This window comes from Schistocerca cancellata, chromosome 10 (genome assembly GCF_023864275.1).
Source record: "Schistocerca cancellata isolate TAMUIC-IGC-003103 chromosome 10, iqSchCanc2.1, whole genome shotgun sequence".
Lineage (NCBI taxonomy): Eukaryota > Metazoa > Arthropoda > Insecta > Orthoptera > Acrididae > Schistocerca > Schistocerca cancellata.
The window spans coordinates 84895748-84912713 of NC_064635.1; the positions used below are offsets into that span (position 1 = coordinate 84895748).

Consider the following 16966-nt stretch of genomic DNA (forward strand, 5'->3'; position numbering starts at 1 on the left):
TTGTCACATTCCAAACTAACGTAGGCCTAAGACTTCATTGCAGGTCAGTTAGTCAACATGTATAGTTTTTTCTATTCATTAAGGGATTTTCTCTGCCTGAGGACTGGATGTCTGTGCTGTCACCACCACCACTCACTGAAGTGGTTGGATGGAGGTTTCCAAAGAACAGACAAAACGGAATGTAACATTGACATTGACTGAAAGTAATTTTAATGCACCAATTTTTCAGTTAGTACTCTCAAAGACCTCGTGTAAACTCCACAATGATATTCACAAATCAGCAGACTGTTATTTCGGAGTCCACCACTGACATCCTGGGGTCATCACAAAGAAATATCTGACTTACAGAAAACCAAACCTCAAGTGACTGAGGAATATTTCCAATGCAGGCTTTCCTCAGAGCTAGCCAGTCTGAAAATAAATATATTATCAGTTATTTTAGCATGCAAATCTTTCTCCTTTGCTGTTTTCTTTATTTCCAGAAACAAATTAAAAATCCACACATGCTTTCCTCAGTATCAGACAAGGATGAAAATGTTTATAAAGTTTACCACTTCAGCTACTTGTGTCTGTTGGTGAATGAAAGCCAATGACATAACTGTCAATTTCTTGCCCAACTTGCTACTTGAATAGCACAATAACTGACACACATGCTTCTGATTCTCATGAAGCAGTCCAAAATGCACCGAGAAGGAAGCGAAGTTAAGAGATAGCAAAATATACATAGGACAAACAATACACACACACAACAAAGCTACAATAGCCGAACAAAGTTGTATTTCCTCTAGCCACATCATGAATTACAGGAAAATAGAGAAACTGCCCACAGCCTCAGCCCCTTGGGATACAGTGGTCAAAGAAGTTGTGGAAATGCAACTACCGAGCAGCCTGCTCAACCAAGAACAGTGTTTGCAGCTCGACAAGGAAATCACTCATTTCATGTCTAGACTCCCAGAGTAATTATTGTTCTGAGTCTTCACTGTCCAGTCTTCCAACACATACCATCCAGTTTAATAAATAATCACAATTCATTACCACTGTGAATTTGCTGACTAGCCACTTTCTATGTTTTATTCTGGGATGTACGAAGTTTTATCTAAGACCGTCTCTCATGTTCCAACTGTCGTATCACTGACACAAATGCAAATATTCCACAGAACACGCTGAGCATAAGGACATTTCCCTAATTACAAAAATTATTTCCAAGGAACCACTCTAGAACCCATGTAGAGACGAGTACAGGAATGACACAGCACATGACGGGTGCAGATGGCTAATGGCTAAACAATCTGCAACACACACAACACTATGTGCAAGGGCAGATCCACGGTGGTTGAACTCTGCCACCCGCATGTAAACACCTCTGCCAATGAGTCTGCCCACACTATGCATCACATGCACCCTCCATGGCAGGTCTCTGCACTATCCTGCTGCACTATCCACACCAACCTGCCTGCCTCCACGATGATGGCAGGGATACTAAACCACCATTTGCAACAAACAGCGTATATACATATCATAATCCTCTATAAATACAACTTTGTTATCGGGGAACACCCACCCTGTATGTCATTGCATCAAGTGGTTTTAAATCAGTTACCAACTCACACTGACAATATCTACAGAGTTGTCAACCAAAACAACACCAGTCCCAAATGCATGCCTAAAGATGATGGAACAACAGACACTTTTATTTTGAGGTTTGTCTAGTGTGAATACACCTCCATTTGAAGGTAAAGACAACATTCCTTTCCATTTGGTAGACAGCCAAAATGTATCAACCGTCAGGAAAAATGCGAACACAAAAATACACAGGGGACAGCGATTTTGGCACCACCACTTGCAAACACAAATGGTCACTCTTGACAAGCAAGTCCCAGTACAGCAACAACATGCCAGAGCACTGCAACAGATTCTTCTGCCGCGAGTAGTAGCCCGAGATGAGAAAGTCACTCGTACAACAAGAACTTAAGACGATGCCTCTGTAGATAATTAAACAAATAGTTTTGTGCTGTGGGCAACCACAGCTGAAGTAATCCATATACGAGGTGTGACAATAAAGCAATGAGACTGATGTGGGGGGAAAAAAAATATGATGCTTACCGTTTTAGTCAAGTTTAGTGTTTTCTACTTCGAAGTAGTTCCCTTCTGATTGCACACACTTTTTCCAGTGCCTCTGCCACTGATGGTAACATTTCTTGAACTCATCTTCTGTAATATCCTCCAAGACCCTTGTCACAGCTTTGTGTTGTTTGAAAATGGTATCCCTTGACTGCCATTTCGACTCTTGGAAATAGAAAAAAAATGCACGGAGCGATATCTGGTGAATAAGGTGGCTGTTGTAGTACTGAAATTTGTTTCGAGGTTAAAAATTGCTGTACTGACAGAGCAGTATGGGATGGCACATTATCATGATGCAGAATCCAAATATCAGCAGTGTTGGCACGGACACGAAGAACTCTTTTACGAAGTCTTTCTAAAATTTCTTTATAGTAATATTGGTTAACTGTTTGTCCAGGAGGCACCCACTCTTTAGGAACAATTCCCTTGGAATCAAAGAAGCACACAAGCATGCATTTCACTTTTGATTTTGACATGCGAGCTTTTTTTGGTCAGGGTGATCCCTTTGAGCACCATTGCGAACTTTGGCGTTTTGTCTCTGGATCGTACTGAAAAACCAACTTTCATCACCAGTGATAACACAACTCAACAATTCTGGATTGATTTCCGTTTCCTCTAACAGATTGGCTGCCACATTTTTCCGTGTTTCTCGCTGTTGTGGTGTGAGATTTTTGGGGACCATTTTTGCACAAATCTTTCTCATACCAAGATCTTCAGTTATTACTAGATGAACCATTTCTCAATTGATGTTCAGTTCTGCAATTATTTTCATGGATAATCTTCGATCAGATTGTACGAGTTCACACACCCTGGCCAAGTTGACATCCGTCCGTGAGGTTGGTGGTCGTCCACTGCGGTCTTCATCTTCAATATTCGTTCTGCCTTCATTAAACATTTTATGCCAACGAAAAACTTGAGCTCTTGACATAACCTCCTCTCCAAAAGCCTTCTGAAGCTTATCGTAAGTTGTTGTCGCATTTTCACCCAGTTTAACGCAAAAAGAAATGGCATTCCATTGCGCAATATTATGCGGTTCCATTTTTGTGACAAGAGACACGAGTACATGTTAACTTATTACAGCATAACTCTCAATTGAGCAGTTGCATCGATGCGCTGCTTGGACTAGAAGTAGCTTATAGACCAAGATCAAAGATACTGTGCCTACGCAAGCCTGCAGGGTTGCCACATCTGGCAAAGAAAATCAGTCTCAATACTTTATTGTCGCACCTCGTATGACACACAAACTGCTTCCAGCTGCATATGAACCTTACTTTATAGAAACAAGACCAGTTCCGCAAATGAAATTGCATCGTCAAGTGTAGACACCCAAAACAATAAGCCCATTGTGTGGGAAAGAGGTGAACTCAGCCTTCTCCTAACAAAATTCCGTTACCTGCAACACACAGTGTGTATGTACACCTTGTGATGCGATTGATATCACAAAACTGGTTGCGTTCTAATAAACAGGTTCATAGACAGGTAATTAAAATTGGCAGTGACAAGAGAGACTACTGTACCCTACCTGCCAGCTTTCCAGGAGTAATGGGACCACCGCACGCCGTGTCACACTCCAGTTTTAGGGGTCTTGTCTGGTTGGATGGTCTCGTCACCAGGGTGCGCAGTGGCGGAGCGGGCAACTTGTACCACTTGAAGTCTGGATTTGCTTGTAGAAATGCCTCTTTATACTGAAACAGTGATCACGCATTTTTTTTTTTTTTTTGTTTTTTTATCATTCACTACAGTATTAGTAATTTAGTCATACAATGATACCAAATATGTCAACTTAATAGAAAGAAAAACAGAAGTCATATACACTACTGGCCATTAAAATTGCTACACCAAGAAGATGATAAACAGGTATTCATGGGACAAATATATTTTACTAGAACTGACATGTGATTACATTTTCACGTAATTTGGGTGCATAGATCCTGAGAAATCAGTACCCAGAACAACCACCTCTGGCCATAATAACGGCCTTGATACGCATGGGCATTGAGTCAAACAGAGCTTGGATGGCGTGTACAGGTACAGCTGCCCATGCAGCTTCAACACAGTACCACAGTTCATCAAGAGTAGTGACTGGCGTATTGTGATGAGCCAGTTGCTCGGCCATCATTGACCAGACGTTTTCAATTGGTGAGAGATCTGGAGAATGTGCTGGCCAGGGCAGCAGCCGAACATTTTCTGTATCCAGAAAGGCGCGTACAGGACCTGCAACATGCGGCCGTGCATTATCCTGCTGAAATGTAGGGTTTCGCAGGGATCGAATGAAGGGTAGAGCCATGGGTCGTAACACATCTGAAATGTAACGTCCACTGTTCAAAGTGCCGTCAATGCGAACAAAAGGTAACCGAGACATGTAACCAATGGCACCCCATACCATCACGCCAGGTGATACGCAGTATGGCGATGACAAATACACACTTCCAATGTGCGTTCACCGCGATGTCGCCAAACATGGATGCGACTATCATGATGCTGTAAACAGAACCTGGATTCATCCGAAACAATGACGTTTTGCCATTTGTGCACCCTGGTTCGTCGTCGAGCACACCATCGCAGACGCTCCTGTCTGTCATGCAGCGTCAAGGGTAACCGCAGCCATGGTCTCCGAGCTGATATTCCATGCTGCTGCAAACGTCGTCGAACTGTTCGTGCAGATGGTTGTTGTCTTGCAAACGTCCCCATCTGTTGACTCAGGGGTCGAGACGTGGCTCTCGGTCCGTTACAGCCATGCGGATAAGATGCCTGTCATCTCGACTGCTAGTGATACGAGGCCGTTGGGATCCAGCACGGCGTTCCATATTACCCTCCTGAACCCACCGATTCCATATTCCGCTAACAGTCATTGGATCTCGACCAACACGAGCAGCAATGTCGCGATACGATAAACCGCAGTCGCGATAGGCTACAATCGACCTTTATCAAAGTTGGAAACATGATGGTACGCATTTCTCCTCCTTACACGAGGCATCACAACGTTTCACTAGACAACGCCGGTCAACTGCTGTTTGTGTATGAGAAGTCGGTTGGAAACTTTCCTCATGTCAGCACGTTGTAGGTGTCGCCACCATCGCCAACCTTGTGTGAATGCTCTGAAAAGCTGATCATTTGCATATCACAGCATCTTCTTCCTGTCTGTTAAATTTCGCGTCTGTAGCACGTCATCTTCGTGGTGTAGCAATTTTAATGGCCAGTAGTGTACATACAGGTGTATTTAACAAGGAGAGGACAGGTATGCAGAAGGAACCATCACCAGCATTTGCCTGAAGTGGCTTACAAAAATTGCAGAAAAATTACATCTGGATTGTCACGTGAGAGCAGAAATGTACCGTGTGTACTGCAGCAGCTGTTGATTCCTGTGAGATCTGCACACACTGCTGGTGACAACCAAGACTCTCTCTGACCCAGAGAAATCTTGAGCAGTGCCCCTAGAGATAGCTGCAGCACGAGAAACAGGAGAATGCAAGTGTCCGTAGAGAAAAAAGGAAGCAGTCGGCAAAGTGAGCACAAGTAAGAAGCAACACAGTGCAGTGTGGAACCAAATTAGCAGCGAGTGAGCTCGGCTTCCGGCACGCTGACCAGGTTTCCCCTTGCTGATGCGATGCTTGTGGACTGAGGAGAGTATGTGGCTGTTTCCGTTACCGAGTGTGGACAGAAGCGAGAAGTGAAAATTATGCACACACTGGGGGAAAGGGGGGGGGGGGGGTAGCTAGTGTATAGTGGTGAATTTCACTAGCGAGAATACTAAGTCTGACAAATCAGTGGCTGTCTGCCATCTCAAATACTAAGGGTGTTTTGTTGGAGTAATACACTTAGCAATGACAGGTTATGTTAGAGAGTGTTGCACTGAATTATTCCATCTGATTAAGCCAAGGTGTTTGGCATGGTTGGGAGTCTGAACTGCCTCCTGGTAGACACTTGTGCAGATATTCAGATATTTGTTCCTTGAAGGTCACAGTGTCAAACTGTTTCTGCCTGACGATTCCAGTTGAGCTTAATTTGATTCCACCTGATTGTGCTGCATAACAGGTTATTGGTTCCGTGAACCTATCCTGTGGCACATTAAGATTAAAGAATTTTTTTATGAATTTGTGACTGTGATGTGTAACAGGTTCTACCCTGATGGACGAAGTAAATTACTGTTAACCTGTTCTGAGACACATTAACATTAGGAGACTTATGTATATGTTGCTGTCAGGTGTAGCAGGTTCTCTCCTGTTGGAAGTAGTTGTTTATTGTGACTGTTGAAGGGCACATTTAGAGCTAAGCCTTCCAATAAAGAGTTTAGTTACTTCTGAATTATGATGACTGTTGTGCAAATAATAGTTGTACAGAACTAAACACATATAGTAACTGTGTGAATGCTGTTATTATACTTTAATGTTACCTCTCATGGCCGTTTGATTGGGTTAACAAAAAAAATTGTATGAACAAACCAAACTGTGGTTCACATCATTAAGGAAAATATTTTTCTACTATCGATTCATGTTACTGATGTACTTGTGTGCACATTTCTCTTATGTACTCTGAAGGCAGGTTAGCAGTATGACTGGATTAATGTACACCTGTTTCTTAGAACACTCTGTGCAAGTGCAGCATAATCAACTATTTGGCACAGCTACTTCTTGTTAATTGAACTGATTAAACAGCTCTGTTGAGAAAGATGAATTGATTATTGTATGACATGATCTATTTTGAATTATCAATACAGTTGTTTATAACAACAAAAACAATCAATTACTGACAAAATTATTTAATTGGGTAGATAAAAAATCTACTCACCAAGCGGCAGCAGAAAACACACACAAAATACTGTTGTAATTGGCAATCTTTCAGAGCCAGTGGCTCCTCCTTCAGGCAGAAGGGTCGAAGGGGAAGGAAGAGGGGTGAAGGAAAAGCATTGGAGAGATCTAGGGAAAGGGGTAGATTTCGGGAAAGTCACCCAGAACTGCATGTCACGGGAGACTTACCGCATGAGATGAGAAGGAAAGACTGATTGTTGGAGACTGCATCGGACAAGATTTGAAAATCTTAAGAGCTTAAAGGTGGAAGAAAAAGTAATATGCAGACATAGATTACTGCTTAAGTAGCATGCGTGAGTTGATAAGCGTGAAAAGGCAAGTGCATTGCACTTAACAAGAGGTGGGAGGGTGGGGGGATGGGGCGAAAAATAGACAGGAAGAACATCTCTCATTGCAGTTCTGGATGACTTTCCCTTTTCCTAGACCTCTCCAGTCCTTTTCCTTCACCCCTCTTCCTTCCCCTTCAACCATTCTGCCTGAAGAAGGAGCCACTGGCTTTGAACACTTGCCAATTACAACCGTCTTATGTGTGTGTCCTGTCACTGCTTGCTGAGTAGATTTTTTATCTATCCAATTAAATTGCTACATTATGATAGTTTAACATTATTAAATTTCTGTTAATGGGTTTCAATGCTTAACAGAGTGGAGAATAAATTTTAATTTATCCACTGTGAATAAATTTTGTCATCTGTAATTATTGTTATGTCAAAACACCCAGCACACACCGCACCTTAACTTTGCGGCTTGCTGTCCCACCTACATCTTCCTGAATCACATGCCAGTGTGCTAACAAGTGCACTACATCGTTTGTTACACCTAGCATGTATGTACATACATATGTATGAATGATGATGCACACTCGAACATGGCCTTAGGACCAAGACCCAGCTGCCCTGCCTCTGTTCCATCTCTACGTCTTTCTTCTGCCCATCTTAAAAACCGAGTGACCATCCCCTGATGATGAGTGAGATACTGAGCTCAGAAAAACTGTGTGACTGAAGTATTATGCACCACCAATCTTGGGTACACAATTTTCTTGTACTTTCTGAACGAAACAGACACATGAGTATGGTAAGAAGTGACACTGGGTGAACAATACTTGCATTGTAATGGGCCCCAATATTCCCAGCGGCATCACGGAGGTTGACAAGTCATGAAGCGCTGCTCGACAATCACATGACACAAATGCACAGTGTGTGCCAGTAATAAATGGAAGAGTTTCAAACCATCACTCTGCTTAAAAACTGACAGTTTCATGAACAACTGCATTAACTCCTGCCCTCCACCCCTCCAATATACATAGTACAAACATGCAATAAGTGTCTTCATGCAGGATATATGCAACACCATCCATTAATCTGTCTTATTTGATTTTATGCAGAACAGTAAAGAAATTTTGTTGATGTAGCAAAGGAGGCAGGTGGGAGACGGGGGGGGGGGGGGGGGGGGGGGGGGAGAGAGAGTGTGTGTGTGTGTGTGTGTGTGTGTGTGTGTGTGTGTGTGTAGAGGGGGGGAGGGGGTAGTGTCGCCCTTGGAAAACCATTGTGTAGGCTAGCATTGCAGGTACACCGCACTGCAGCCATTCGCCTTGGTGGACCCTTATTTGCGAGTCATCTACAATATAAATAAAATTTCTAGTGATTCACTACAACCATCATGAAAGCACTCATTTGAAAATCGCACTGTAGCTTAGCTGTTAAAGTATTTGATAAAAATGCTGCAGGTTTTGGGATCAAATTCCATTGGGCACAATCAACTTTCTTTTTATATACCTTTATCGAAATGACTGACCATTATTTTTGGACAATTAATTAAAGTATAATTTTTTTCGTTTGTATCATTTACTGCACGTTTTTAATCATCACAGTAACTTTCTATTGGGTCCCTTTTTTTACTTCCTTTTATTCTTTTGTTTACTTGGAATATTTACCCATGTGAATTTAACCAATCTTATGTATTTACTTTGATTTAATTGCTTGCTTTTTGTGATTCAATATTTTCATCCACCTTATTGCAATCACTATATTACTCATTTTACTCAAATTTCATTTTGCATATAAAACCTTCTTTCATTTAATCTTCACCTGCACTATTTCACCCATGGTGCACAAATAATCTACATTTTAAATTTCTGCGTGACAATTACCACAGAAAAAATAGAACATCTTTTAAACAAAAATAATTTTTTTACCACACTGAACAGCCAATAGAAACAGATCATTTCACCTATTATTTTTTTTTATCCAATAAATTTGCACTCCCAAAAATGTAAATACCATGACAGATAAATAAGATTATAAATAATCTTATGGAAAAAGATTCCATACGAAAAAAGAATAAAAGGGAGCAAAAAATGAGAATAAATGATGCAGCAAATGATTAAAAATGAGAAGTTAAATTTAAACCAATTAATTGAATAAAAATTATGAACACAATGATTCTGACAGAGACTTTTTCTAAAAAAGTGGATTGCATTGATGGTATTCAAAACCACAACCTTCTGCATACCAGCCAAATAACTTAACTGCTCAGGTACCATGCTGTTTTGAAATAAGGGCTAATTTCAACCACAAGGAATTCCAAGCCTACTTTCTGTTAACTACTTGCAAATGAGGGCTCGTACAGATTATTTTGAAAGGTCGATCTGCCCGTGGAGACCTCTCCACACGAGACAATATGAAGTATTTTACAGAACACAACAGGCTACAAGCCACGGCGGACCTGCTTGGCTAGTTCTGTGTAGGAGGCCTTCTCCCGAGCCTCGAGGTTCGCCCACCACTCCCCGAGTATCTTGGTGACCGAGCGGTTCTCCAGGTGTGGAAAACGATCACGAACGACGCCGCGGTGACGCTTGCAGAAGATGAGGAATGCATTCATGGGCCGCCGGGCATGGTGCGGTGGCTCCGGACCTCTGGCACCCTCCGGCTGCTTCTGGATCCCCTCCTCGCACTCCGCCTCGTCAGACTGCGACGCTTCTCGCTGCTCCGCCTGAACTCGATGTGCATTTCCTTTAGCTGTGTTTTGTTCCTTGGCTACTCCCTGCATAAACAGATCACAATATTACAACATACTACCCATATGCATGTGGCTCGAAGACTAAGTAAGAGAAACCAGTATGTTGCCTGGACAGTGAGTGTATCCTTAGAAGAGCCGAAGAAAAGTGCTCTCTACATACATAAATTATCTGATGGATGGGATGACTACCAATCTGCAGCTACATCCTAAGGACACTGGGGTGTAAGGGATAGTGTCATCTTGAAGATGACTGTAGGATGATACAGAATGACTTTGAGAGAATTTCTATTTGGTGGAATGCATCGCAGCTTGCTCTAAAAGTGGAAAAATGTAAGCCAACGCAAATGGGTACAAAAAACAATCTTGTAATGTCCAAATACACTATTAGAGGTGTGCTGCTTGACACATACACGTCAATTCAGTACCTGAATGTAACGTTTCGGGTCAATTCAGTACTTGGACATAAGGTTACAAAGTGACATAAAATGGAATGAGCCTGTAAAATCATTGCTGGGGAAGGTGAAGGGTAGACTTTGCTTTAGGGAAAGCGTAGCTCATTTATAAAGGAGACGGCATGCAGAGCACTAGAGTGATCCATTCCTAAGTATTTGAGATCTCCACCTGGCAGGATTTAAGGAAGCAATTTTGAAGTGTGCTGCTGGATCTGTTGTCAGTAGGTTCATTCATCACATAATTGCTACACAGAGAGGTCAATCCAAATGAAGTGGTCCAATAAAAATTAAGTTTGTTGCTTGACAATATGTGATTACCCTATAATTGAGAAGTTCAAAACAAGTTTTTTTAAAAAAAATTACCTTTCACCTTTACTGAATGGCAGCCATTTTCGTTTGTAAGTGCGCGATGATTTTTCAGTTCAGAGACGTTAGCAAAAATATGAATAGCTCTGCACTGGGTTAAGTTACAACACTGCGACTGACATGATTGTTTTTAGAGAAGTGTCCTCTGCAACATTGTATATTACACAAAATACCCTAAATTCAAAAATAACCAGTCAAAATGACCTAAAAAGTTTGGTATCCAAATTTTCAAAAATTTGCTTTTTAGGCCCAAAAATAATTATGAGTCTATTTTTGTCCTATAGTTAGATATCATACACTACTAGCCTCATGTAGAGCAAGAACACTTACAAATGTTTCCTTAATTTTTTATTATTTTTTGAAATTTGAAAATTTTCATTTTTTATGAAGTTTGGGGTTAGTTATCTCAGGTGTGACTGAATATAAAAATATGATTTTTGCACAGTTTGTACATTTATATGATAGCAACGTACTGTAAAAATTTTAATACTGATATCTGACTGTGAACAAAGGTATGAATTTTTGAAAATGAGGAGATAATTCACATTATTCTACAACTGATCTTATGGCTATTGCTTATTCATGTGTGATATTGGTGGGATATAATTAATTATTATTGAAGTAAGGTACTGAATTATATATAAAAAGTGGAAACATCACTGAAATAAACATTTACATTATTTTGACATACTTAAAATAAATATTTTCAATTAACATCCTTCGAGATGCGACTGTTCCTAAACCTGGTGATGAATGTTAAGGACACTTATTTCTTCAGACAGCTTCTGTGATATAGAACAAGACCTCCATCACATGCATTTTATCATGGCAAGATGAAAAAAAAGTGCTATTCAGCCTCCAACCCAAAATTTGAAAAATTCTTTCTGTTCTTATCCTGACTACCACTTCCATCTGAAAAGTATATCAGCTTCTCAACCTTGGGAAAATTTTCTTCAAAAGTATGTAATTTATTATATGTACAGCCAAAGTGTTGTGCTCCAAGTACTCACTTACAATGCAAATCGAAGAACTGCAAACTTCATCCTTCTCATTTTTAAAATTGAGAATAAATGGATGCACTGTTGCCTGGTCACTGACTCAGTGGTACCCTTGTATAGCATCCTTAATTACAAATGTAAAATTTTCTGCAAAATCAGCTAACACTATGCATTCAGTTTCGTTATGACATGTTTTATTGTTTTAAGCTGTAGACAGTCCATTAGTTGTAATTGGTTTTCCCCATTTTTCTGCAGATCTGAAGACGATTATTGCTAACCAAAATCGGTAATCAGAGGACAAAAAATTCCCTTATTTCAGAAGACAATTACTCTTTTTCTATTAGAATTCAGAAGCTTTTGAAAAGAAAGCACACTGAAATAAAAGGAAGGAAGATTAGGATTTAAAATCAAGTAACAAGGTCATTACAGACTGACCCCAATTTTGCTTTAGGGATTGAATGGGCTCCTTTTAAAAGGAGCCACACAGGCATCTCCTTTTAGTAATTTGGAAAAATAAAGAAAAAAAAACTAAACCTGTTTGAGTGAACAGGGATTTGATCCTTCATCCTCTCAAATGCATGGCCTGTGTCCAACCATTGTGTCAACTCCTCTGCAGTACAATGATCTGCTTTTTAATCTTGGTATTGGAATATTTCACAGACATACATGAGAAATGAACAGCAAATTCTCCAGTTCTGACTTTTAAAGCACACATCTCTAACACGTTGGGATAAGCAGCTTCTGTACCTCCACATAGCTCTTTCTTGGCCCCGGTGCCACTGCCAACAGATCTCTTGATCTTTCGGCCCCCCCCCCTCTCCCCCACGCTAGGGCAATCGCTGCCAAGTTAGTGTGACATAGTTACAGTTACAGATAACTATATATCCTTTATTAAGCACTTTCTCATGGAAGAAATTTCCTGGTTCCATACTTTGCTTTTAGTTCCACATGGGCATTATCAGTTTCAGAATATCTGCAAATCTATGTATTTTGGGAACTGGTATACACCACAAAGCTTGTAGGGAAGCTTTAACTCATTCTGAACATCTGAAACCTAGGTCACCAAATATACTTCTTGGTATGTAAATTACACTCTGGCTGCTGTAAAGGAAATGCTTTAATTTGCACAATCAACTGTGTTAAACACTGGCACACAAATGTCTCTAGGCCCTTGTGGAATACTTTGGCTGGTATCAAAAAGTCACAGTACCATATAGGTACTACATCACAATGCCAAGTACAGAGCTACATGTTATTGAGACTGTTTCATACATACCAAAGCACTCCACAACCACTCGGGCATTTTTATGTTGGATGAATGCTGCTAATAGTAAAACTTTAAAGCTTTTTCTTAACGGCAGCACAAGTGGTGATTTATGAATATTTGTACCTTAAACTACCAAGAGCTGTGGCAGCACAGTATGAATCATGCTCAAAAATATGTCATGCTCACTTCTTCATTGCGTTTGAAGTGTGAGCACTGACATATGAGTCCAGATAAAATTAGATGTCAAATCATTCATTCTATTTACACAAACTTAACACAATTATTTTTGGTCTTGTGTGTGTGTGTGTGTGTGTGTGTGTGTGTGTGTGTAAGTATAGCAATCTATAATCAGAATTTTGCCACAGCACTGTATAAAACTGTGGATGTATAAATAAATAGTATAGCATAAATCAGTATTCTTAAATGTTGGCCTGAGTTTCTTACTAACTACAGCTCCTTTCCCACTACCCGATTTCGAATTATCTTTCCTTTCCCTTTTCATTTCTACATTATCTTCATTAATTTCCAGCTCGATGTAGTATGACAATTTTATATAATTATTATTTTTCACAGCTGACATTTCGACCTCTTCCTCCCTTCTGATTTTACTGCTTTTTATGTTGATAGGTTCATTTTACTCTCTTTCGGCGTAAGGTCTCTTATTTCGTTCCTAACAATTTTAATCACGAAGATTTAATAATGTATACTCCCGAATCTCGTCCATAACATTTTCCAATATCTTGGAAAGAACTGATGATGGATATGGTGTTCCTACAACCGGTCAGATGAAAATGTTTCGTCTACTATGTAGAATCTCGGCTATCCTGTCAATATTTTCGATGGGTATTTCCAATGCCCTACGCATCGAGAAATTTAATATTATGCTATTTTAGTAAGTCATTTCCTTGTATCAATGACTAACACAATAAAACGTAGAACTGGAGTTACGCTACTATTAATATCTTTCATCTGCATAATGGTGCGAAATCACCAGGTCTGAACGTAAGAATGAATTGCGCAATTCCTCGCAAAACACAGGCGGCCATGTAAGAGACGGCGTACTTTAATGTCACAATCTGCATACATGGTCAAGTAACATTAACCATTATTTTAAAACTTTTACTTTCCGCTGGAGTGTTTCAGCTGATGACATTTATGGACCAAAATTTACTACCCATGCCAATGGAGGGTCACGTAAGGTCATGTTTATACTTTCTTAACCGTACAATGGCTTCCAAATCATTTTGAAACGAGATAATCACGTCAAGGATTTCAATAAATGGCACCAAGACAAAAAGACACCGCGTAAATTATATGTGTACCTAACGCAGCGCTGACAAAACATACTTTGCGTGATGGATGTTTTGACGTCTGTCAGCGCAAATCATTTTACGCACACGCACCTGGTCCTACCTCCAACTATTGAATTTTATAGCATTGGAATGACTGAAATATGCCCTTCGACATCGCTACCTTACACAATACGAAGCAAATACCTTCCTTTAAAATTTTATTGCTCTTACTATATGACATGACAGATGTTTCTAAAATTAGAGTTCTTACCTGGCAAATCTTAATGACTTCAAATTATCACACTACATGATATAAATTCTGTGTTTACAATTTTTCTGTTATGCACAATTTTATTATAAAACACTGCTGTCCAATATCATGAAACCGCTTTCAAGGTTATTTCATCTTTACACCACGAAAGTTGCACACTGTGCTTTATATGAGTATTTCTAAATGAAATTTTAATTTACGTGTGAGAAATAATCCACATTACAACAACCTGCACTTTGCTCTATCATCTCAACAACATGTATCTGTACTGACATTCTTACTACACCGCAAAAAGCGTAAAATACTCACAGTCGTCTTTAAAGCGTCGCTCGCCATATCGGAACATAATGCTGTGACGTCACATTTGCATTCAATCGACATGCCGAAAACTTGGCAACACGCCTCCTCTCGTAGAAATGTGACCGTGACTCAATAAACATTAATCCATACATATTGTATGATCTTAAAGCTCCCATTATAGATTTCTATTTGAGTTACAAAACTATATTTTCACGTTTAAAATTGGTAAGCTCCGACACAATGTTGTCCGTGATCAGCTGGTAAACTTGACGCCTGATGTGTCCAATCAACGAGCAACAGTATTTGAATTTAGCGGAACTTTGCAAGCGAAAATTTGTAAGTGTATTATGACAGTAGGTTTGTTTATGACAGTAATGAGCTTTACGACAGGACAATAACAAACGCGTAATAGTAAAAGAACATAATTTGATCTGTACAACAAACTGGAGGCGACGATTGTGTCTATTACGCTCATGTCGAATGTGAAGACAATTATAATGCCATTCCCTAATTATACGTCACCATAGTCAATGACAGGATTTTTTTTTTGACAATGCAGGAACGGAACCTCTGTTTATTCTCTCAACGAATTCATACATGTATATAAAACTGAATCAGTTTCTTTTTACAGTTACATACAACGGACAACGTTCGCCAAAGTGCGAAATCTGCTGTTTAAAAGTCTTTAACAGAATCCACAAATGCCATAGTAGTCAATTCATAAAACTATGACAGTATCACTACTGGATTTTTCATAGGTGCAGGTTTGATAATTTGAGAAATTCTGTAACATGAAAGCGCGTTAGTCATATTCACTTGTACTGTTGTGCAATTTGAATGTGACCCTCTGCAGAAACGAATTTCGGTGGAATCGCCACCATGATAACCTTGTAGCTTGTACCGGCTAAAACACTTTCTCTTGCCGCTTGTGTGACAATGACCTCCATTCGGCTCAAGGACACACAAACATCTCGCGTATTAGCACAAGGGATGGTCTGTATTTGACGCAGATGTCGTAAGAGTGTCAGACACTAAGAAAAGTCTCAGATGTTGTATCTTACAGGAATATACCGAGAAATGGCCCAAACAGATTTCTACAAAGTAGCGAAAGAGAAGACCTGTTGCGCAACCTACCACACGGAAATTGGAAGTGACTTGTCGCAATGCAAAAGGTCGCGTAAAACGCTTTAAAACAGTATCTCGTGTGCTTATTACTGTTCTCACAACGCATATGAAACATGGATCTTCCGTTAAATAAGTTTAGTGCGAGCTGCTGTTATGACTCGGTAATGTGGAAAGATTTTTTTGTTCGTTTTTCTCAAAACCACGGATGACACGACGCTACAACGACGAGAGTGAATTACAAACGGAAAAGACTTATTTTGCGAAACGCAGAAGTAGAAACATTTTTGGTTCTGCAGGCAGTAGTTGCCCTCTGAAAACTCTGAGGAGAAAAGTTTGTCATTTTTTGTTGAAGAATCTGTTGCACAGTTCTGAAGCCAATCGCGCTATGCTAAAAAAAGGCGAACCAAAATTCACTTTGGCAAGAAATTCAAACTGTGATCTGTGCTGGAGACTTCGGAACAGATGTTTGGTATACACAAGTGCAAGCAGTTCATGTTAGCAAACTACTGCAAGCACTCAGCTAACATGTCGGGATGAATGCATTTATTCTAGCATTTTTATAACAGCAGAAATACAGCAATAGCCCTAGAAAAGTGCAGGAGCCAACGTTCAGCATTGTACATTGAAAATAATTCTAAATGAAATAGCTTATTGTCGTGGATGTAGAGCTGTCAAAGATATAGAGTAACTTCAGGATGGTAACAAATCTTGCTGTTTCTGTTATATGCTAGTGACCTGGCACACAGTATTAATAGTAAACTCATACTTATTGCAGATGATCTATAATGAAGTACAATCTTAAAAAAGCTGCACAAATATTCAGTCAGATCTTCGAATAATGCTCAAGTTTTAAGAACCAGTACTAAGTGAAGAATCTAGGATCATATACTACAGCCCTCTACATAAAGCTCCCAAAGAGACTACAAACGCTAGATTAGCCTAATTTTAGCA

General features: G+C 39.9%; 1 protein-coding gene across 1 annotated transcript in view; it reads right to left on the reverse strand.

The window, feature by feature from the left end:
- LOC126106469 (uncharacterized) overlaps positions 1-14995 on the reverse strand; it is a 95113-nt gene extending 80118 nt beyond the window's left edge. Inside the window, exons 1-3 of the mRNA XM_049912755.1 lie at positions 14900-14995; positions 9651-9968; positions 3644-3806 (exon numbers count right to left, since the gene is read on the reverse strand). Of these exons, the coding sequence (XP_049768712.1) occupies positions 3644-3806; positions 9651-9968; positions 14900-14971 (553 nt within the window). The 5' untranslated portion in view covers positions 14972-14995. The remainder of the gene's footprint in view (positions 1-3643; positions 3807-9650; positions 9969-14899) is intronic.
- Positions 14996-16966: the final 1971 nt, after the last annotated feature.